Source organism: Erithacus rubecula (genome assembly GCF_903797595.1).
Source record: "Erithacus rubecula genome assembly, chromosome: 3".
Lineage (NCBI taxonomy): Eukaryota > Metazoa > Chordata > Aves > Passeriformes > Muscicapidae > Erithacus > Erithacus rubecula.
In genome coordinates this window covers 125,564,836-125,587,556 of record NC_136689.1, presented here as the reverse complement: position 1 = coordinate 125,587,556, position 22,721 = coordinate 125,564,836, and the positions used below count along the sequence as shown (strand labels likewise).

At 44.2% G+C, this 22,721-nt stretch overlaps 2 protein-coding genes across 7 annotated transcripts in view; one reads left to right on the top strand and one right to left on the bottom strand.

Moving 5' to 3' along the window:
- Nucleotides 1-3,983: 3,983 nt before the first annotated feature.
- On the top strand, nt 3,984-17,465 carry CCNE2 (cyclin E2). 6 transcript variants are annotated; one of them, XM_079300096.1, is made up of 12 exons: nt 3,984-4,057; nt 5,879-5,917; nt 6,009-6,117; nt 6,300-6,356; nt 8,211-8,362; nt 9,743-9,878; nt 11,921-12,067; nt 13,231-13,326; nt 14,049-14,183; nt 14,792-14,903; nt 15,550-15,704; nt 16,106-17,465. In XM_079300096.1, the coding sequence occupies exons 2-12, from the start codon at nt 5,904-5,906 to the stop codon at nt 16,205-16,207; spliced, it is 1,215 nt and encodes a 404-aa protein (XP_079156222.1). In that variant the 5' UTR covers nt 3,984-4,057; nt 5,879-5,903; the 3' UTR covers nt 16,208-17,465. The 6 variants fall into 6 exon arrangements, with proteins under 6 accessions (XP_079156222.1, XP_079156220.1, XP_079156218.1 ...); XM_079300094.1 differs by having other exon boundaries at nt 4,009-4,057; nt 6,297-6,356; XM_079300092.1 differs by lacking the exon at nt 3,984-4,057 and adding an exon at nt 4,283-4,419 and having other exon boundaries at nt 6,297-6,356.
- The window catches only part of INTS8 (integrator complex subunit 8), a 21,394-nt gene continuing 16,078 nt past the window's right edge, over nt 17,406-22,721 (bottom strand). Inside the window, exons 18-27 of the mRNA XM_079300091.1 lie at nt 22,417-22,450; nt 21,718-21,774; nt 21,573-21,634; nt 20,820-20,938; nt 19,551-19,654; nt 18,868-18,918; nt 18,168-18,241; nt 18,027-18,091; nt 17,883-17,926; nt 17,406-17,618 (exon numbers count right to left, since the gene is read on the bottom strand). Coding sequence (XP_079156217.1) covers nt 17,502-17,618; nt 17,883-17,926; nt 18,027-18,091; nt 18,168-18,241; nt 18,868-18,918; nt 19,551-19,654; nt 20,820-20,938; nt 21,573-21,634; nt 21,718-21,774; nt 22,417-22,450 — 727 coding nt within the window. The 3' untranslated portion in view covers nt 17,406-17,501. The remainder of the gene's footprint in view (nt 17,619-17,882; nt 17,927-18,026; nt 18,092-18,167; nt 18,242-18,867; nt 18,919-19,550; nt 19,655-20,819; nt 20,939-21,572; nt 21,635-21,717; nt 21,775-22,416; nt 22,451-22,721) is intronic.

Below are 22,721 nucleotides of genomic sequence, written 5' to 3'. Positions count from 1 at the left end.
CTTCCAACCTTACCCATTCTGTGATTCTGTGACAAGGCCTCTGAATGAAAAAAACAGGAAAGTAAATTGTAATAGAAAACAAGAGTTTTCTAAACATCAGGGTTTCAAGCTGTCTCATGCTCTTCAACAGAAAAAAATACCTTTATGGAAGGGTGCAACTTCCTGGTAAAGTATTTCTCTTTAGGAGGTATAAAGCTTTAATTGTGCTTCGTTTTAGGCTATGTAGGAGCCATAAATAACCTTAAAACTTCTCTTGAAAATGGTGAAGTTCATCCACACAAGAGCAGGCCTTTCCCTTAACTACCTTGGGTTGCAATGCAGGATGTACCCAAAGGTATGTATTGTATCACCATCTGTTGGAACCAGGTGGGGCAGTGATCCTTATCTCCGTGGAGATATCTTCTGTTAAGTGGTCGTTGGCCATTGAGTCCCACTGCATGACTGATAAAATTACATCATCCCATTGTCAGATGCTCCAGCCAGGGGGAGGAGCCAAGCCTTTCCTACCTAGATAAACTGAGATTTGGAACATCAGAACAGCCTTCTTCCACTGGATTCCAGAGGAAAACTGGACCTTTCCAAATGCATCCTTCTACAGGAGCACTGCTCCAGCTGAACCACATCTGCCACTGCAGGAGGATGCAGCCACCGTTTAATGGGACTGCTACCAACACACTGACTGACTGACAGGGTGTCAGGTTGGATTCTGACTCTGTCAGAGTTTTGGTTTTTGTATTATTTTATTTTTATTTTCCTAGTAAAGAACTGCTAATGCTATTTTCCATATCTTTGCCCGAGAGCTCCTTAATTTCAAAATTATTATATTAGGAGGGAGGGTGTTTTTACATTTTCCATTTCAAGAGAGGCTCCTGCCTTTTTTAGCAGGCACCTGTCTTTCAAACCAAGGCAAACAGCTTTGACAAAATGGCTGTGACTGTAAAGGACAAAGCCTGACAGCACAAGAAGATGACTGTAGCAATATACTTACTGCAAGGTAGGAGGAATATGGGACATGATATTCCATGCTATTTTTGTGCCCAGATCACAGAGGAGCTGTGTGAGAATGTTCTAATGAAATTCTGCTTCTTTCCTTGGGAACAAGCAAATGGATTCAGAAACTCCCTGAGAGAGATGCAGTATAGAGCACACAGTAACTGGATTGATCTTCATAGCTGTAGATCCTTGGTAGATTCCAGGTTCCTTCAAATAGATCATAAGAGGATAACCAGGAAAAAAACCTCAGGTGTATAAGTTTGTAAGGAAGGCCTTAACACCTTCTCTAGAACATACCTACAAGTGGCAATTAAAAAAAAAAAAAAAAAAAAAGAAAACCACTAGACTAATCTCAAGGAACTTCACAGATCCCAGAACAAATATTGCTCAGCAGTAGTATATTTCTAGTAGCTTAAAAAATCTTTTACATTCATCTTCCCTAAGAAGGCATCCACACAGTGAAAGAGGATGTACTATGTGTCAATCCACTTGGAAATGTCCCAGCATGAACTAACTCACTTCAGTTTTATTGCCACATCAAAAGGTCATTGTGTTAGTTTGCATTAAAATCATAATTTTGTTGTCTGCTGCAGGACTTGTTTGCACATTGGCTTCTGGGGGTTTGGTTTGGTTGTTTTGTGGGATTTTTTTACTGATGATAATTTATGCTGGCAGGAGGGGGAGTGCTCATGGGACCTGGTGCATTTTCCACTACTGAATCAAAACCACAAAAATGTGACAGGTGATCTGCAGCAGCTCACATCAAAAGGTCTAGAAAAATGAGCAGATTACAGTCTTTATGCTGACACCTATTCATGGCCAACCTGACCCATTCAATTTTTAGCTACCATTCCCTTTACAGTGCTCTTCTTCCACAGTGTGCCATGGAAGTTGTTCCTAATGTACCACACCCAATTTGCTGTATGGAGCCTCTTTGCCAACAATCCCTAATTGGGCATCTCTGAAGGGTAGAGGTTTTTTTAGGGAAAAAAGATAATTTGTCTCTTCTCTTGCTAGCTGAATTTTCAGTTGTTTTTAACAAATTAGCTATGGTAGTATTTCAATTTCAGCAAGTCAGCTAAAGGCAGGAGGTCAGTTAGATCAACCTTGCCCAAACTGAGGGGACCACCTTTTCTTTGTAGTCAGTGGAGCAGGAAATGAACTTCCAGACAGCAGGATGAATCTTGCTGGTGGATTTTGGTGGAAGTCAACTAGAAGAGACACCTGCACGTCCACTGCAGGCATCCTGAACTATGACATGGGTTAGATTTCTTGCGATGAGCTGATGCAGTATATACTCTTGACAACAGATTGTTTAAATGACACAGAATTTTGGGCTTTTTTACATTCCCTTTGAACCACAGCTAGCAGATTTTCTTCATGGCAAGGTCTGGAACAGACATTTTGCAGAGCTGAGGTGGCTGGCTGGCTGCAATGTCCATCTTGCGCAAGTCAGTGCTTTAATTGAAGTTTTCAGGAATTGTTGTCCCCACTTCATGAGGTGCTGTAAGGACACAGAGCTGAGTGATGGTCCTCAGTACCCAAAATTTGGACCTGTTAAACTGCTGTGTGCAGCTCTACTGTGACATCTGTGCCTTGGTGAGCTGTACTGCTTTTTCTCTTGCCCTTCAAAATGGCAAAGCTACCAGAGGGTAAGCACCTGATTATTGTGTTTAATTACTATCATGCATACTTGGAGGCAAAGCCTATGTTTATTCTTTAATAATGTTACACTTGGGAAATTATAAATAAATGAAAAAAACCAAGGATTTGCTTGAAGGCAGCTGTGGCTTCTCTTTGTGCTGTTTTGCAGTACATGTGCTCAGCACTGTAAGAAAGTGCCAGTTGTTCCTCATCAGCAAACTGGCTGTAGGGGACCTGCACTGGAGGTTTTAAAGAAAAGTGTCTGCTTACAGCACTGCTAGTATGTGGTGCTGTAGGATTTGGTTGCTTTTGGGGTAATGTGGATTTTATTTTTGGGTTTTTGGAATGTATATTAAGAAAACTCTATGCAACCATTGAGTGATGCTGACAGGAGGTGTGCTGGCACTGAGGGTAAGCCAGAGAAGGGGATTGCAGGGTGGGTGATCCTGCAGGCCCTGCTGCCCTTGGACATGGTGGGACCCTGAGGGGCAGTGGTGGGCCTGGCTGGCAGGTGTGGAAAGCTGCTCTGTAGGGATAGGGCTTGTCCATAGGATGTCATGGAGTTTGTGCTGGGGGAGGCCTGTCTTCAGCTGGCACAGAATCACAGAAATAATTATGTTGGAAAAGACCTCTGGGACCATTGAGTCCAACCTCTGAAAGAACACCTCCATGTCAACCAGACCATGGCACAAAGTGCCACATCCAATCTTTGCTTAAACACCTCCAGGGATGGTGACTCCACCACCACCCTGGACAGTCCATTCCAATATCCAAACACCTCTTCTGTGAAGAAACTCTGTAATATCCATCCCCAACCTGCCCTGTGCAGCCAAGGCTCTGTCCTCTTGTCCTGTCACTTGTTACCTGGGAGAAGAGGATAAACCCTACCTGGCTACAAACTCCTTCCAGGTGGTTGTAGAGAGCGGTAAGGCCATTCCTGAGCCTCCTCTCCACCCTGCCGCCATGCAGTGGGATGTGTGACAGCTCCGAGCACGGTGTGAGGTGCCGGCGGGCACGGCGGGCCGAGCGGCCGGTGCCGCGCGGTGCACGGTGTGAGGTGCCGGCGGGCTCGGCGGGCCGAGCGGCCGGTGCCGCGGGGGGCACGGTGTGAGGTGCCGGCGGGCTCGGCGGGCCGAGCGGCCGGTGCCGCGGGGGGCACGGTGTGAGGTGCCGGCGGGCTCGGCGGGCCGAGCGGCCGGTGCCGCGGCGGGCGCTGACAGGCGGCGGGCCGGCGGGCGGGGCCGTGTTTACATCCCGGGCCGCCGCACGCTGCCGCGGCTCCGCGCGCTGCCATTGGCGGCTCGGCCGGCGGCCCCGCCCCGGGGCGGGCGGGCTGAGCCCCGCTGGGCGCGCGGGACCGCCGGCCGAGCCGCCGCTGTCCCGGCGGGGCACGGGGCCCGGTGGAGCGGACCGGAGCGGGGTGATGGTGCCGGGGGTGCCCCCCGCCAGCGGGGCCGGGCGGCGGAGAGGTGCCGGGGCAGCGGGCGGCGGCAGAGACGGCAGCGATGGCAGCGCTCCTCCTGGTGCTGCCTGGCGCTCCCCCGGACGCCTCCGCCGGCGGAGCCGCGGCAGCCGAGCCGGAGCGCGGGGTGTCCCGGGGCGCGGGGGTCGGCGCGGCCCCGCGGCACAGGGGCGGCGCTGGGGCGAGCGGGGCGCGGGCTGCGGACGGGCGGGGGAGCCGCCTGCCGCCCTCGCACATGCGCAGCGCGGGCCCGGCCGCGCTATATAGCGGGTTGGCGCCGGCGCCAGCTGAGCAGCGCGGCCCGGGCGGCAGCGGCGGAGGTGAGCGGGGGTCCCGCCGGTGAGCGCGGGGGCTGGCTGGGCGATGGCGGTGATAATGCTGATGATAGCAATAATACTACTAATAATATTGATGATGGTGATGATGATGTCAATGATGACTTTAGTGATGATGGTAGCGGCGGTGGTGGTGTTGAGGATGGTGGTGATGATAGCAGTACTGGTGGTGGCGGCACCGGTACCGGTAGACACGGTGCCGGTGATGAGGGGTTGGAGGGGGGCACTGGCAGCGATGGCTGGTAGCGGTGAGGCGGGAGCGGTGACCGGGAGCGGTGAGGCGGGCTGCCCGCCCGCCCGGGCTGCGTTTTGGAGGGAGAGTGGCTGAGGAGAGCTGGGGGGAGATGTCCCCGCGGGCGGCCCCATCCGCAGGGAGCGGAGAGTGGCGATGGCCCGGGTGGGCACCGCCGGAGGGGGCAGCGCGGTGGGCCGGGGTGCCGGCGGGATCCCGCCATCGGCCGCCCCCCACCCAGCGCGGAGAGCCCCGCGGGGGGCGGGCTGCCCGCTTTTGGAGGGAGCCCGGCGCGCTGGGGGCGGGGATGCCGGCCGAGCGGCTTGGCGGGCTGACCCCGACCGCCCGCCTGCGCCGCACCCGGCGGGACCCGGCTCCCCCGCCCGGCTCTGGGAGCGGGGTGCCTGTGGGGACACCCCTCAGGGCCCCGGTCCCGGCGCCCGGGGGTCCCGCTGAGGGGTGTCCCGGCGGGGGGTGGGTGTCCCCGCGTGTGAGGCGCCGTCCCGGCAGCCCCTTCCTTCCCCTCAGGTTTTGGAGGGAGCCGCGCTCTCAGCCAGGCGGGAGCGCGGGGGGGCGGGGCGGCGGTGCCGCCCCTCCCGCGTCCCCTCAGCGCCCTCGGGAGCGGGTGGGCGTCGGATCGGCCCTTGGGGAGGCAGCGCGGGCGCCGGCGGTGCCCCCAGCCCAGCCTGACCCCGGCACAGGCCGCCGCCGCCTCCCCGCTCGCTGAAATTGGCGCGGAACCGGCGCGGCGGGAGCGCGGGCGGCGGCGCCCGGCCCGGCCCATCGCGGCCCGGCCATCCCGGCAGGTGTGGGGGGCATCGCCCCGCAGGGAGCAGCAGCGTCAGAGTGTGTGTCTGTGGGTGCCTGGGATGGAGGGTGTGGGGGGACTAGTGGGGTCACAGCCCCAGGCACTCCCCATATCCTCTTGTGTGGGAAGTGTCCCTTTATAACTTCCCTTCCCCCACCGCCAGGCTGAGCTAAACTGCTGGCATACCTGGGCACCCTGCAGCAGGACATGGAGCTGCATGTGCTTATATCCCACAGTCTTGCTCTGCTTGGGCATTCCTCAGGCTAGTGGAGCACTTGTGCCCTTCTGTTTGAGCTGTGTGAACCATGCTGCTCTTTGTGATGAGTTCATGACACAAAGTAGGGAACTTGTTTCTAATTTCGTGAGGATGCACTAACTGAGCTTATCCTCTTACTTTGCTCCAGGTAGAGATCTTATAGCCCAAAGAAGATGTCAAGGCGCAGGTAAGCTGCTGCTAGCATTGTGCTAAGAGTATCTGTACTAATCTAACAACTGCTGCTCTTCTAATGTCTAATGTCTTTTTGCTCTTTGCAGTAGCCGTTTGCAAGCCAAACAGCAGCAGCCACTGTCCTGTCCAGAAGAGGCTTCACAAGAACTGCAAGCACTAGATTATCTCCAGACCAGAAAAAGGAGAACAGCAGAGGTGAGCAATTTGAGCAACTGGGAAAGCTGAAGGATACTGAAAGCTCTCCAGTGCATTTGGATGGGACAGTCTTTACTTTGACAAGTTAAAAAGTGGGGCAGGGGTAGCAAGAGTTTGCCCGAGCTTTAGGAGGGTGTGATGGCCGCTGTTGATGTATTCATGTGTGTCTCTCTTTTCAGCAGGAGATTAAGAAAAGAGAAGATGGGAAAATTGCTAAAAAACATCAATATGAAATTAAGGTAATTCAGTCCTGAATACCATTTCAAACTAGGTAAGGGAGTCTGTCTGGTTTGCTGGTGGGTGTGAAATCAAGCATTCCACACCAGAAAGTAGTGAATAGGGGAAGTTTGTATTCTCAGATACTAAAAACTATGGAAGCTTAGCACCTTTTTATCTCTTTTGGCTTTTTACATGCGACTTGGTTGCAGATAAAAGGTCCCTCAATGTAAAACCCACTGCAGAGTAAGGTTAGGTGAAAAAAGTAATAACCTCAGATATTTCTGAACAATTCCATGTACTGAGCAGGTAAGGCCTAAAGGCAAGTCTGAACAAGATCACTACACTTGTTTTAACTTTAGGTGTAGTTTCATGGCCACTTAGTTAAAATTCATAACCATGCAGGCCATCTTTACTTTTATTTAACAGTTTTTTGATTATCTAAATCAATTTAGGAGTGTGGTTTCACTAACACAGAAAATTCTTAAAACTGAGAGGTCTTATGGCTTTCTATTTTAAAGCAGATTAGTAAAACATAACTTTTTCTTGCAAACAATATTGTTTGTAGTTATTCTGTTTGTAAAGTGAATGAGACTAACAGTTATGGTGAAGCAAAACTCTTGTGATTGTGAAGTTGTCTTTGTTAATCTTGAGTAGGAAAAATGCTGCAAAAGTACATCAGCTCTACCTGAGGTGAAACTTAAGTGTCACAACTTACCTGGTCATGTACTCCATCCCCTGCCTTGCTCCTGTCTTTGAATGAAGCAGTATGCAGGTTCATCTTGCTAATTTGGCAAGAGTTAAAGTTCTGCCAGGTTAGTGAGTTAACTCAGGAGAGGGTCTGACAAACATTGGGGAGGAACTTGGGCAGTGAGGATCACAGGAGAGAAGGAGTAGGACCTCCCTTTTCTGTTGGCTGCATGCGTTAAGGTCAATTCTGCTGGAACATGTAACTTCACTCTTGGGATACTTCAGTCTGGCTACAAATAAGTTGAGATATACTAAGGAGTCCTGTGTAGCTTATATTGAGAGTATAGGAAAAGCTTCTGTGTTCAGGGACAGGTGTTGCCATTCTTTGTGAATGGAATTCCCTTTCAACTCCTCAGAGCAGAATTGAAGTTCTGTGTCACCATTTTGAAGGCTGTCAGCCATTACAGCATTGCATGTGCTCCAGGGATTTGATACCTCCTTACTTGAATTGGTTACATACAACCGAACAAGCATGAGTGAAATGAGTTATGGTTAACTACAGTAATCTAGAATTCCTTCTCTAAGGCTTTCTGCATGAATACCTTTGCACTCTTCTTCTTTTGAGTCATTGCATCCCATATTTGGCATTGGCAAGCTGAGGGAGTTCACAGCTGCTGCTTCCTCAAGTGGGTATCTAGCTCTGGAGCTGAGATGGGTGGCTCCTCTCTGGAGCACTAAAGTGGAAGATAACAAGTTGCTAAATTTCCACTGAGACAGTAGAACCTCCACCCCCTCTTTTCTTTTCCCTCTGAATAGATAAGTAGATAGGACTAGCAACCTCACGTCTTGGTGTTTTAGTAGCAATTAGTATCTTAGCCTTTTTTACTTTAACTGAGCTTTTCAAACAAGAGATAGGTTACTTGTGAGTTCATAGACTACAGATGGTCATATTCCTCAAAGCTGAGTTCCCAAATGCATCCAATTTATTTGTACACATTCCATCTTGACTATGGAAGGTTTTATTGGCATTTAATTTTCATCTTTCTTGGTTTCAGTACTTGGATCAATGCTGAGATCCAGAAGGACTAGTGTACATTACATATATTATTGCTGCTACTGTAATCTACTCCTTTCCTTTCTTGCCTTCATTGTAAACTCAGCATTTAAAAGACATGTTTATTTTGCAGAGTTGTTGGCCCCCCACGATAACAGGAGGCATCTCACCTTGCATAATTATTGAAACACCTCACAAAGAACCAGTAACCACTGACTTCTCAAGATTCAAAAAATACAGATTCAGGAACCTCTTCATAAATCCATCACCTTTGCCAGAACTCAAGTGAGTTTAATAGATGCAGTAATTGTTAATGTCTGAACTACTCTAATAAAATATCTTGTATTGTGCTTATATAATACACACTTCTATTTGTCTCCTTATCCTACAAAAGATTTGGTGTAAAAGCAAAAGGCAGAAGTTCTTGGGTTTTGTTGTTTGGCTGGTTTTGCTCTGATATTATAAACATACCAGACATAGATTTCATTTTCAGAGCTGTCCTTTAATAACTTAACACTGGACACTCTAAATGATTAAGAGGCACACAATGGTAAAACTAAACTTCTTTCAGTGCTATTGGAACTAGTGGCCAAAAATACTTAACAAAATTTTCCTAAAGAACTTGTGGCAATATCACTGTGCAGTTAGCTTGCTAATGCAATGTGCTTGGTGCAGTCACAGTTCTAGATACTTGCCCTTCTGCAGAGAGATAGCTTAGCTGATTTAAATGTAGTTTTCAATTTCAGAATTTCCTAGATATTCAGGCGTGTTAGATAAGTACCCAGTTGCTGTTTGTATCAGCCTGGGGTTTAATGAAAGAGGTGGTAAATTTACTGCAATAAACTAGCAAATATCTCCCTAGCTTTTGACTTAGAGGGCAACAGAACAAAACTGACCTGGGTTAAAATTTGTAGGCAATACCAGTGATCAGCTCTCTCTGCTTGGGAGAAGGTAAATACACAACTCCAAAAATTTCAGTAGGAAATAGTAATTTCATTGGTTAACATGCTTTTCCTCTTAGTATCTACAGGATGAGAAGTCCATCTAAGAATAAGCCCATATTGATTCATAATAACAATTACAAATCAAGTCATATTGATGATATAGGCATCTTCTTCCCAAACAGACTGGAGTGCTAATAAATGTTAAGTTAGTAATAAAGAAGAACTCAATTTTTCTCTAAATAGCTTGCTTCTGAGCCTTGAAGTAAGCTAGAAAATAAAGGGATGGATGAGTGACTTTTAAACACTATCTTCAGTTTTTCTCAAGCTAAACTGGACAACTTATATTGGCTTTGTGTTCCTGAGGAGGGGTATATTGTCCTTTTCTGGAAGGAGGTTTTGATTTTTATCTTGTTCTCTGAACAGCCAGCAAACTAGACAAAATAGGAAACTCTGGTTGCAAGTGCAGCTTTGAGAGGCACATGCTCAGGTTTACTACCTGCTCTATAGAACTGGGCTTGCTGGTGATCTTGGCAAGCTGCTGTTGTGGTAATGTAAAATGTTCCAAGTATTCCTGCAATTTTCCAATTACCATAGGGATCTTATAGTATGTGGAATTTTCCTTTTTGTTTCTGAATGTCTGTAAATGATAAATAATGTTTTGGTTTCTCTTTTGTGAATTGTATATATACTTAATAATATTTTGTGCAATTTTATTCCATAGCTGGGGAAATTCCAAAGATGTCTGGCTCAATATCCTGACGAAGGAGAACAGATATGCTCACTGCAAACACTTCACATCACTACATTCTAGTTTGCAACCTCACATGAGATCAATACTGCTAGACTGGCTCTTAGAGGTGTGTATGTTTGGTTACTTTGCATATGTTGTGCCTGTGAAGTAGGCATGGAAAAGCACAGCTTTTACAGAAAGATGTCGTAGTAACATGTGCAGTTATAAAAAAACATGACAAAACTGTTTTGCAGCAGAACAAGTGACTGCTTTTGATCCTCTTGGTGAGCTACATCTAGGCCTTCCCAGGCAGAAGGCACTGAATTTTCCCCCCAGGACAGTGAGCAAAAGTGTTTAACTTCTGCTCATGACACCCTACATCCTGAAAGGGAGAGAAATCTAGTTTTGACACACTTGTATTGAAATTGCTGTACACAGACCAGTTAATGGATCTCTAACTTATGGAGTACACTGTATCTAAATAGCCACGAGACAACTGCATCTGTATTGAGGATTTATGACCCTGACCATGTCAAGAGCTCTTGAGTATCAGCCCATGATGCTGTTTTTTAATTTCATAGTGAATTTTCAACTTTATAATGTGGAGACCATAGAATATATTAATGGCTGACAGGTAAAGGCTCTAGATATAGACAGCTTCTTCTGTGAAAAGGTTACAAATAAATCATATTATCAGGGAATTTCAAGAAAAATGAAAGTATTTTTTAATGCACTCTGTTTAAAAACATACTCAGATTGTGTGCTTCACTAGTTCCTCTAATGTGGAATTTGCATAGTACCATTCAATTAATTTGTTGCTTTTTTTCTTAATCTTGAATTAGGAAATCATCCAATTTCCAAACAAAAATAACAACAAGGGCATTGCATTTGTCCAGGTCATTGGTTCTATATGCTGTAGTGAATTTAAATCCCAGCAAGTTGGAGACCTCTTCAGTAATTCGTAACACTCTTCTGTAACATTATAACAGATACTGCTTAACATGAGCAAGTGTTATTATGTTTGGGAATACAATTCTATAGAAGCTGCCATTTATTTATGGGTGTGTCTCATCTATAGAGTTTTAGTTCTGAATCTTCTTTGGAACGGTCATTAATAGTATCAGAGTAACACATCAATTATCAGGCAAATATATCAGGTCTCAAAGAGTGCTATTTCTGCCAATCAGTTGTATTTTTGGTGGTCAGGAAGGGCTTTAATTTGCAAATGAGCATCCAACCTTATCTTGGTAAATAGCTTGTAGTAGTGAGATTTTATTCTGACTTTGTATCCAAGTAAAATAATGAAGCAGCTAGGATCTACTTCTTGGATATTCTTTTCTATTTTTGTTCTTTACTGCATGTAGATTGTAAGTAATTAATAGATATGTAACTGCTTTCTAGTTGTGGAAGAGTTATGGAGTTGCAGATGAGCTGGATATGTGGTAACCCCTCCCAGTTCAATTAGAGATTAGATGAAAAACTAGGGCTCTCCCTAAGATTTCCAGGTCTGGGCACTCTCCTTTCTTTTTTTGTTGAACTGGCATTTGAAACACTTCGATACAATGCGAGTATTTAAAGTTCTCCCTGCCAGGGAAACCCGCAATGGGATGGAGCAGATGGCGGCTGCTGCAGTTTTGTTTGTGAGGCTGCCGTGTGCCTGAGGGGCTGCAGGCAGTGCTCCTGGCCTGCCAGCACAGCCCCCTCCAGCAGGAGCTTCCAGGCTTCTTTGCTGTACAGCTAAAGACTGATTTTTTCAGTGGTTCTACCCTGGGACAGACCTACTGGGAATTCAGTGAGGATTTGATTTCAGCTTGAGGCTGAAGTATTCTTAATCAAAGTAATTAGTGTGTGTATGTGTAGGTGTTTGGTTGGGTTTTTTCCCCTCAACAGCCTTTCTTCTTTCAGTGGAAAAATGTTTGCTATTTGATTTGGAAAAAGTATTTTTTGTAAGTCTGTTAGTACACCATAGGAAATTCCCATTTAGGTGGGAGCATGGGAAGCAGCTTTTCCAATCCCATGCTATCCACTACATCCTACCATACCTTGGTATGTGAAGCTTTATGTGTGCAAAAGGTGAACCTGCATTTTGCTGTTAAAGCTTGAATACTCCAATGTGTATACACAGTTTTAAAACAGAAAACTGAGTTGTTTTTTTTTTCCCTGCTGTAGGTGTGTGAGGTGTATGCACTCCACCGGGAAACCTTCTACCTAGCTCAAGACTTCTTTGATAGATTCATGTTGACACAGAAGAACATTAACAAGAGCATGCTTCAGCTCATAGGAATTACCTCATTATTTATTGCCTCCAAACTTGAGGTAAGAAGCTCTGTTACAGGAGGAGGATATTGAATTTGGAGTAACTAAAAAGATAATGATAACAATTATTTCTTGTCTGAATGTTTTGAACTTGATGATGTATGTACAACACTGAAGGTCAGAAGGGGAAATTTTTTCTCTTCCTTCAGTTGTGCATATGTCAGTCTCTTGGAGAGTAGCTTTTGTCCTCTTTCTACAGCAGCAGGGAAGGAGACCACATAAACTTAAAAGGAATGTAAATGTGCTAGAAGTAGTTTTGTTTTGTCTTGTCTTTTTCCAAATATACAGCAGTTGGCAAACAATCTCAGGAATGGGTGTGGGACTTGAACAAAACCAAGGCTAAGTCTCGAACTGCCTGTACATCAGGCTGATACCCTTATGATATCCTCCATTTAGTGGAGTGTGAGTCTTAAGTGCAGCAATGGTGATACCTTACATTGTGTGCTGCATCCATGGGCCAAGAGCATACTTTTGGATAATGCATAATGGATTAGACTGACAGGAAAACATTGGATTAAGTTGTTACCTTGGAGCCCCCAGATCTCGCTGTGATTCCCAAAGCAAGGTTGTGTCCTATGAACAGTCACCTGTCCTAAGAAAGTGCAGAGGCCATGGTGGTCACAGGGCCAGCTGTAAGGAAGCAGTTTTGCTGGCAAACTGTCTTCTTACACACCAAACCATGCTTGGGGCTGGCATGACTGGCTTAGAAAATTTCCTTAACCATCTCTTCACCATTGATTTTTGGCAGTTACTGTGGGATTTTTTTTTTTTTTTCCCCCTCTTTTTTTATGTGATTACATCAGTACTGACATTGCAGGTAACCTGTACCAGCCAGCCATCTGTAGGACAATCAGGATGATATATGTTTTTACAGCATTGAATGGCTGAGTAGAAAGATCTCTGAATGAAAGGATGTTCTAATTGCTTGGTCAGCAGTCCAGAAGATCAAAGAGTTGCAATAAGTTCATTGCATTTTACAACAGATACTAAAGCCCAAGTAGGCTATGTGTTATCTGCTTATCCTGTAAGTTTCATGTCAGTTCATATAATGAAAAAACACTTGTAGCATCAGAAAGGTTAATATGGATAGTATTTCCCAGTATCTTTTCAACCTTTCTCAGAACAGTGACATAGACTCCTCTTCATTTTCTCTCCCTTTAAAGGAAATCTACGCTCCTAAAATACAGGAATTCGCTTATGTCACTGATGGTGCTTGCAGTGAAGATGATATTGTAAGAATGGAACTTATTATGTTAAAGGTAAGGATTTGCTGTAAATGTTGGATGAAAGACTCTGCAGCTGAGCTTTCTGTTCTAATGTCATTTAGTTGCTTAGAAAAAGGAACTTGTCCCTGTTTCTGCACAATACAGAAGCCTTTGTTGTGTGTGCAGTGGCCCTCTGACACCCTGACTGGGATGCAGCCCCTGACTGGTAGAAAAGGGCAAGTTTCTCATGCTTGTGTGAATGTAAAAGCTCTTAGCAGTGCAGCCAGCCACAGGCAGGCTGGAAGACTGTCACTGTAGTGTACTGTGCTTCCCAACATCCCTTGCTGTCCAGGAACAGGGGCTTTTGGAGAGACAGGCAGACCTCACATTGCTTGGTGCTCCTCATGTTGGAAAGGATCCATCATTACCAGCACAGGACTCTATACATTTATTCTTCTTTAATAGCTATGAGCTGCAGGTTCACACAGCTAGCCCAAAAGCTTGAGGAAATAATACAAATTTCCTAGCTTCTGAATGGAGAAGACATATAAAATCCAACTGCACAGGTAAAAGGACACAGATTTGTGCTGATCCTTGAGCCTTCTCAAAAAGCAGTGAGAATGCAACCTAAAAAAAGAATATTTGCACTTGAAATTATAAATAATTTTTAGTGTCTTTTAAGGGTATGTGCAATAATCTCAGCAGAGGTATAAGGAGAAATCAGAGCATAAAACCGAGTGGTTTAAAGCACTTACCTGTTCGTTAAATATTTTCAGGCTTTAAAATGGGAACTCTGTCCAGTGACAATTGTCTCTTGGCTGAACCTCTATCTTCAAGTGGATGCTCTGAAGGATGTTCCAAAAGTGCTGCTACCTCAGTATTCTCAGGAAAAATTCATTCAAATAGCCCAGGTAGGTAGTAAACTGTAAAGCCACTTTGTTCCAAGTGTTCCCTTGTTTCCCCTCGCCTGTTACTTTGTTAAGGAACATGCAAGTTTGACTCCACCAAAGAAACTCAGTTTTGAGGATGAATACCCCTGTGTTTCATGTCTCCCTGCTTTTACATACTTTTAAGACTTTGCTGTATGCTGGAAAAATAAAAAATCCATTTTATTTCTTTAATCACTGTGCACTCCAGCATTCTGTAAAGAGCAGTGTAAGCTCTGAGAGAAGGTGGGTAATTTTGGCTTTAGGCTGTTTGTACCTGTGTTGCCCTTAACAGTGTTCCTGTGTAATTGCCAAGAAGGGAGCCTGGGGAGTGTTTTGACTATTTTGGAAGGGCTGTGGTTCCATTTGTATGGGCATGTGTTGAGCCCAGCCTCAGAGAGGCTTACTGAGGCTGGGTAGCTCAGTGGTGTAAATCCTGCACTAGGTAGTATTTAAATTTAAGACGGCACCTTCCTGGAGCTCAGCCCTGTTCTGGGGCAGAGGCTGTAGGACTGCTGTGTGCATAGCCCTCTCTGAGACAGGAACATGCTCAAGTATCAGCTTGTTAAAATTTGTTACTCTTCTTCCCTCAGCTTTTAGACCTGTGTATTCTGGATGTGAATTCTTTGGACTTCCAGTACAGAACGCTAGCTGCTGCAGCACTCTGCCACTATACCTCAATCGAAATAGTTAAGAAAGCTTCAGGTAAGATGCCTCTGTAAAGCTTGGCCTTGTTAGGCAGGGAATTCTGGAAGCTGTCACAGGCCCAAATCTGCTTAAGAGGATACTGATTTACCAAGCTGCCAGACCAAAATCCTACATGGACACTAGTATTTGTTCTGTGGGTTTATTTTCCTTCTAATTTCACTTCCTACCTCTATTTCAGATGTGACAAAGAAGGAAACACCTTCAGCAGTGCAGCTTTTGCTAAGGAATTGAAACATTTATTTTTTCTTGCTTTTGGCTAATATTTGATCTGACTTCATGTGTTTAGGAGATCATTAGCTATGTATTTGGCCACTTTTTCTCCTGAATTGTAGTTCTCAAGCAGTCGTGCATGTCTGTCAGCAGCACTCAGTGTATGTTTTTATAGAATGACCCACAATCTTGTGTTCAAGCCACAAGTCACTTCAGCCTCTCCTGGAAAGCAACAACAACCCTGACCTCCTTTCACCCTCCACAGCCACCACCCTTTTAAGTAACAAGCACAAGAAAATGTTGGCTGTTTCTGGGAGGATGTTTCTGAGTTTTTATCTGCAGTATTTATTGTGATTTTTAACTCATGGCCATCTTGCAACATGGTGCAACTCCCCCATGATTACTAAATATATTCCTGTGTTCTACCCTTTAGGCTTAGACTGGGACAGTATTTCAGAGTGTGTACAGTGGATGGTTCCTTTCGTGAATGTGGCAAAAAAGTTCCCTGTGAAGCTGAAGAACTTTAAGAAGGTTGCAGCTGAAGATCGACACAATATCCAGACCCACACAAATTATCTGGACATGCTGGTAAGTAGTTTGTGGAGCAGCTTGTGCAGTTTGGGCAGCTGAGAGTTCATTACACATCCCTTGTCCTGAGGCAGCTGTGAGTGGCCAAAGCACCTCCCTGCTCGCACCTGGCCTGGCTCACCTCAGTGAGTGCCCAACCACCAGTGATGCTATAAACAGCACATGATTTACCTAACACTCCCAGGCCATAAGCAAACACTTGCAGTACTAATATTGGAGAGCTGTTTATAAGAGAATAATCTTCACTTAGTTACACAATGTCACTGTGGTTTTCTCAGTCTCCTGACTCTGGAGTGCTTGAATTGTATGAGTGGTGTGAGGAAGCACTGCTGCCTCCTACTGCCACAAAAGAGAGATCTTGTCATAGCTATTAACTGTTGTCTTCTTTCCCCAATACACAGGAAGAAGTGAACAGTGGAGTAGTGTCTACTGCCCCAGGGCAGTTATCACCTGTGTCAACAGGAGGAATAATAACCCCTCCTAAAAGCACAGAGAAGAAATGAATACAGTCAATTGTCATGAACAGATTCAGAAACAGGACTTGGTGCTTCAAAACAAGACCACACTAAAGGTGACCCATGTTCCTTATTGCTGTTCAAGACTTGACCAGTAAAAGACACAGCAGATGGAAACGGAGACCAGCATCCTCCTACAGACTTGACTAAAAGAGCTCAGCTGAGCACTGCACCCTTGCTGTCACAAGAGCCTGGACCACTTTGGTCCATTCTGATGTGACTTACTGGTGAGAACTGACTTCTTAACTTATGACTTTCAAGAACGTTCTTAATAGGGCTGGGTGGCAAGATTTGTCCACTCAGCTTACATGGCAGACTTGCTTTAATGTGGGTTAGATGAGCAGGAGAATATTGACAGCTTGTATGTTTTACCTCTTCTTAACCCTTTTTCTTTCCCTGGTAAGGTCAGAGCTCACTCGTGTCAGTTAGTCCCCCCAGCTCAGGTGCAGTATTACAGAGCCCTGTGGTTAAGCAGTTCACATCTCTGAAACCACTCTGTGCATGCAGGACAGTGCAGCCAGCCTTGCATCAAATCCCAGTGCCACAGGAGGCTGATTAATTTAAAGCCCTTTAGGCCTGCCACAAGCTTCAGTTTTAGTGTATCACTGACCTCAGGTAAGAGTACCAGCAAAGAACCTGCTGCTGCAGTAACCCTAACTGGAAGGAGTACAGTCCCCAGCCACCCACTTGCAACAAGAAAGAACAGCATGAGAACTGGAGAAGGTATGGAACAAAGGGAGCTGTAGGTACTCTACAACCACTCAGCATAGGAACAGTATTTTGAACTGTGGAGCTGTATGTTATCAGTGTTTACAAACAGCATTAACTACTGTGTTTTCCTTGGAATATTCACTACCTCTGAGTCACTTCTGTGATAAAGGGCAGTACTGGGAAGGAAGGGCATCAGTCCTCCTCCCTCTTTCATGATGCTCCTATGTGTGCCACACATCCAGGGACAAGTGTGACACGACACTGAGCAGCCCACAACGCTGCACTAGAGCATCAAGTGCCACCCACATCCACATTACACTCACAACAACTTGGCAAACTTGAATTCATGTCTTCTTCAAACAAGCCATTGTGGAACTAGCTGCAGTTGCTTCCAGCCTTCTGTACAGTTTGTAAAAATAAGGGGTTTATTATAAGATTTCATCTATTTCTAAGAAGAAAGATATTAGACTGTAAATGTTGTACAAAAATTTAAATGAATTTTAAAAAATAATAAAGTCTTGAAAGATTTTTTTCACTTTTGCACATTTTGTAATAGTCTTCCCACATTAGCCTAAAAGTAAAGTTTTGCCATTGCTTGAAGAAACTTCTTTTTCCTTCTCTGTGCAGCAAGCTGTAGGACTTCCTCAGGATTGCTGGCATTCAGCTCTGTCTGGCCAATGGCTTTTATCTTGAAACAAAAAAGGAGACACAACCAGCATGAGGCCTTCCAGTAGAGCTGTTTCACTTTGAGGCATTTTCAGCACTAGTTCATAGGTGACTTATTTCTGTAACATGCCCTACCACCCCACCCCTACAGCTGCACCTTTACGTAAGCACCCAGATTCTAAAACAACTGTGTGACAAAATTAAAACTGGAATTGAAACCACCTTTTCAGAGGCAATTTCAGGGGGAAAAGGACTAAAGAAATCCCAGCACCCCGAGTGAACTTACTGCTATCTGCCGCTTGTCTGTCTCGCCTCTCTTGTGGTGGAGATCTGAGGATGAGTCAAGAAAAGTCACTTAGGTAGGTAATGGACTTTTCCCAGCTGTGAACATCCAGTATGTGGGGAATCCACATATCCAGCAAAAGGATACATGTCAAGTACTCCAAGATGGTGACATCCCAGATGTATTCATAGTAAGAATCCATGGCATCATGACTGAAAGACAAGGCAGGTTAACTGACACAGTCACATCCTGTGTTTAAGCATCTCGCATTTTTGTTGTAACACTTACCTGTTCTGTTCCTGCAGTGCCTTAAAAGCAGTTTTATAGTCTACTTCTCTGAGGAACTGGCACAAAATAGCTACCTGTAAGAAAAGACTCAGAATGATTCTGCCAGCCTTAATCCCCTACAAACCTTCCAACAATGCCTTGTTCATTCCACCTCTTTTCTAGACCTAATCTAGACCTTGTTTCCAGGGCAAGCAAGTTCTAAGCAGCTATACTCAAGACCATTCTGACATTGACAACAGCAACAGCTAAAATAAAAAGGGATTTAGTCAGATCAGAAGGGGACTGACTTTGCTTCCAGGTTTCCAATTGCATTGAAGAGCATTTAAAGCAGAGCCCAAAACAAGTTTTCTTAGCTGGAGAATGACTGACCCTACAGAACAGCAAGAGCACCTGCAGTTAAGAAAAACGTGGCCAGGTTCCCACTACCCTACAGATACTTTCTTTCTTAAAAAAATTTAAAATTATATTATCAGAGAAATATAGGACAAAACACCCAGACTACTACTTTTTACATTTCTACTTAAGTGCTTATTTACTCATTAATTTTGCTCCTATAACTGTCCTAGAAGCAAAGGTAATAAAACCCACTCTACTACACATTGCATTTCCAAGGGAAGTTGAATTCAGTCTTTTTAAAGTTATCTCCTATATAAATATTTCTAAACAAATGCTTTAGTTAATGCCATGTTTTACCTCTTACCTGGGTGTGACAATTGAGTAAAGAGCAACACTTGATCATTCTTTTTATCACCTACAGAAAGGTTAAAAACAAAATGTGTTCTGAAATGCTTGTTTTGGAACATAAACCACAATTTATATTATTGTTTTCTTTTTTAATTCAAGGGACCAGCTAAATAGCTACCACATCCTTCTACCCCCTAAAAACTCCCAGGCTTTAGCACACCCACTGCTGAACTGAGCCTTCACCACTGTAGAGATTGCCAGCACAGCAGGAGCCAGATGTTTTGAGCAGCTGGAGCTCAGGTGAGCACTGCTGGTGAGGCAGGGCAGCTGCACTGTCCCGAGTGGGGCTGGCCCCCAGCCCGGTGTGGCTCTGCAGGGAGCAGCTGGGGATGGGCACACCACACAGTGACTGTGCTCTGGGCTTTTCATTTGTGGTGCCCCATGGTGCTTCCCCAGCACACAGCTCTGCAGCCTCTATGAACTAACAGATTCAGCACAGGACAAGCCTCAGATCTACAGCTTTTAATCAACAAGCCAAAAATGAAAAAGGACTGATGAGGACACGCATTCCTAAATGCATCAAGATACAACACCTCACATGCTACAGGAATGTGTGTGTGCTGGACAGTTTTGGCTCTACATAGAATCAGGATGCTGACTGAATCTAAAGAGATTTTTGTAAATCCCACTTTAGCTCACCTGGTCTGTGTACACATCTGGTGGCACCATCTTATTAAAGAAGTCTGAGCACACAGCTCCTGCCTGTAGGTAATAGTGAAGGGCTGCTGAATACTGATTAGTTGCTGCCAAGGGAAAAAAACAAAACAAGGTCTCAAAAGTAAATACAGCAGTTATTTAATACTCAGCTCACTTGTTTATAGAATTATTCAGATGCATATCTCACAGCTCAGTTCTACTGGGAAAATGACTCCTGTTTCATGTTTTAAAAAAAGCATGGACACACAGAAAGTGGTTACACAGTAGTAATGGAAAAACTACACAATTGGGGAAACCAGCACCACAGCAAAATTTTGTCTTTTGGGGATTTTTTTTTTTTTTTTTCAGACAGTTGAATCTATCAATCCTAGAGTGGAAGTTTGTCTTCAGTGAGCTCAGCACACATGGGGCAGTGAAAGAGTTTAGCTGGTGTGAGTGAGAGAACAGCCCCCTCATGGCCCAGCACTCCCTCAGTAAGCCCCTCCTAAGCTGTGGAGAAGGCAGCAGCCTCCCAGGGCTCTGCAGCAGGAGCAGCCTGCTCGCCCAGGGCTGCTGAAATACAGACCCCTGCCACTGCTTCAACCACTGCTCCTTCAGGTACCAGCTTCCCTACATAAATGTCCTCCTTCTGGGATGCTGCTGTACTTTGTACAGGCAATAAACACAGAAAAACAGGTTTATAACCCTGAATCACTCTCCCACATGTAATGTGACAGCACTGAACGCTGGATTAAGGGCTCTCCTCTCATCCCAAGGGTTATAAAGTGTAGCTATTCCTCATTTACAAATCCTTCCTCATGCTTCCTCATTTACAAACCCTTGATACTTCCCTATATAAAATACAGGTCCTCTCTACTCTGCTCATCTTGTGCTCCACTGAAGCTGATCTCTACATTTAAAAGCAACCACTATTCAACTTTCCATTCACTTATAAAACACTCAAGTGCCATGGGTTTGCACAATTACACCACTCAAGGACCAACTGCAGTAGAAAAGTGAAATAAAGGGTAGCTGTTAGTTGCCCTTACCCAAAAAGCAAGTCTACATGACCCCTCAGAAGCTCAGTCTAGTTGTGGGCTTAGACACTTTCCCAGACAAATCCACCTACACCACTGTCTCTGAAGATTTTAACCTCATGTATCACTTAAACTTCTTTTCATAAAAGGGAATAAAAGGAGGGTTATACCAAACAAATCTCAGAGCAGCAAGGTACCTCTACACACATGTTAAACAGAGATTGGTTTCACTTACCAAAATAAATATCTGCCTGAATAATTAACCAGAAGTGGTTGTTTGCATTGATAGTCAAAGCATAGCTGACCAGCTCTTTCACTGTAATGGCTACAGCTTCAAAGTCCACTGATTGAAGACTAAAGGAAAAAAAAAAAAAGAAAAATAATTCCTAACTTACTGCTTTTTTTTAACCACTAATTTGATTTCCCATCTAGTTCAAGTCCAAAGCATCTTGCATTAAGTGTGAAGCATAAATACCTCCAGAAAAGACTTTGTGCTAAGACTACTGTTATTACAATACAGTAAATCTGATTGAACAAATACAGCCTGCACAGTCTTGAACAAAAAGCCAGAACTAAACCAGATTCTGAGATCCCACCCCACAGAGCCTCTAAATTTCAGTGCAGAAATACAATTCAACTCAGCCAGAATAAATCTGTACATATCATCTGTCAACTTTCTATTTTGACTTTTATTCACACACACCTCAAAAATTATTAGTGATTTCATATTAAAGTATTATATAGTTCACATAGTTACATATAGTTCAATAAAGCACACAGTTTAAAAAAAAGAGCATTTTTTCTTCTTTCTTGCATCTCTATCAAGACCATCAAACTATGAATAAAACTCTCCATGCACTCAAACCAATCCTCCCAGAGATAGAATGGGAGCAGTGATGCCTTCACATGGAGAAATCACACTAACAGTAACTGGGACAAAACACATCACACAGTATTTTGAAAAAAGTGTTTTTCGTCATCATCTTACTTGGGGATGGATGAGGGCCAGATAGAAATGTGTTCTGCTGCAATATCATTCACAATGTCTTCCTAAGAGGAGAAAGAGGGTATCAGAAATCATAACAAAAAGCATTTAAAGAAAACCAAGAAAGACTTTGAAGATATATACTAACCCGAACATTATGAAGCTTGACAAACAGGGACAGTATTGTAGTTAGAACCAATGGCTCCTGTAGGGGGAAAAAAATATTCCCATGAACTGATGAAACTCCATTTCCTTCCCTAAGCTTCCAAACTATGTAAGAAGTTCTGCCATCACTACAATTTCCTATTGAAATAGGACAATATTTAGTTAAGAGACCTGCAACACAAAGATACTTCAATAATGTTTCTGTAGAAAGTTTTTTATTACTTCAGATTTTCCTGAATAACTGCTTGGAGATAAACTTTACTTTTGTTTACGTTGTTTCTGTGATTACTACCTAACCTCAAACTTAAGCTAGGTTTACTACAACTTTCTATGCATTTACAAACCCAGAAGCTATAAACAATTTCCCTCCTTCTTACTTCTGCTGCTTAGTATGATGCATGTAGCAGCTTCTGTCTCCCTCCAAAAGCAATGCTTTGCTTCGTGACAGCTGCAATAAAGTACACTCCCAATGTAAACAGATCTCCATTAGAATTCAGGGTATTTTTTTTCACAAGCTATTCCATACTGCTGTATGCCAGATATAGCAAATTCAGACTTTTTTCAGCCATACAAAACACCCATATAACTGTGTTAAATTCCAGAAAATCTAAAAGCCCAGAAAAATGCTACAGCAAAAGGAAGTTTTGGTTGCAAACGCATTTTCAACACTACTGTGACTTACCCTAAGTTTTTTGATGAAGGACAACAGTTCACTCCTAAATTAGGGACAAAAATACCCACATAAGTAATCATCCACAATAAAGAATATATGCACACTTAAAACAAGTCAGTAGAGCAAATTCTTTGCCTGCTAAAATACCCCTTCACCTCTAAGTTTACAAATGCAGGGCATGCAAATGAAAATGCTCAGCAGACCATTCACTTTTAATGCAGTAACTAGCAAATTTTACACTACAAACAGTAGTAAGAAGTATGTTCTTCTATCAAGCTATAAAAGGCATGAAAATCACAGAAGCCAACCTAAAA

What these genes read in the sequence shown, in the direction of transcription:
- CCNE2 (XM_079300094.1), top strand. An exon ending in TGCTAGACTGGCTCTTAGAG is followed by an intron (nt 9,879 to 11,920) that starts GTGTGTATGTTT and finishes TCCCTGCTGTAG; the next exon opens with GTGTGTGAGGTGTATGCACT. An exon ending in CAAATTATCTGGACATGCTG is followed by an intron (nt 15,705 to 16,105) that starts GTAAGTAGTTTG and finishes CCCAATACACAG; the next exon opens with GAAGAAGTGAACAGTGGAGT.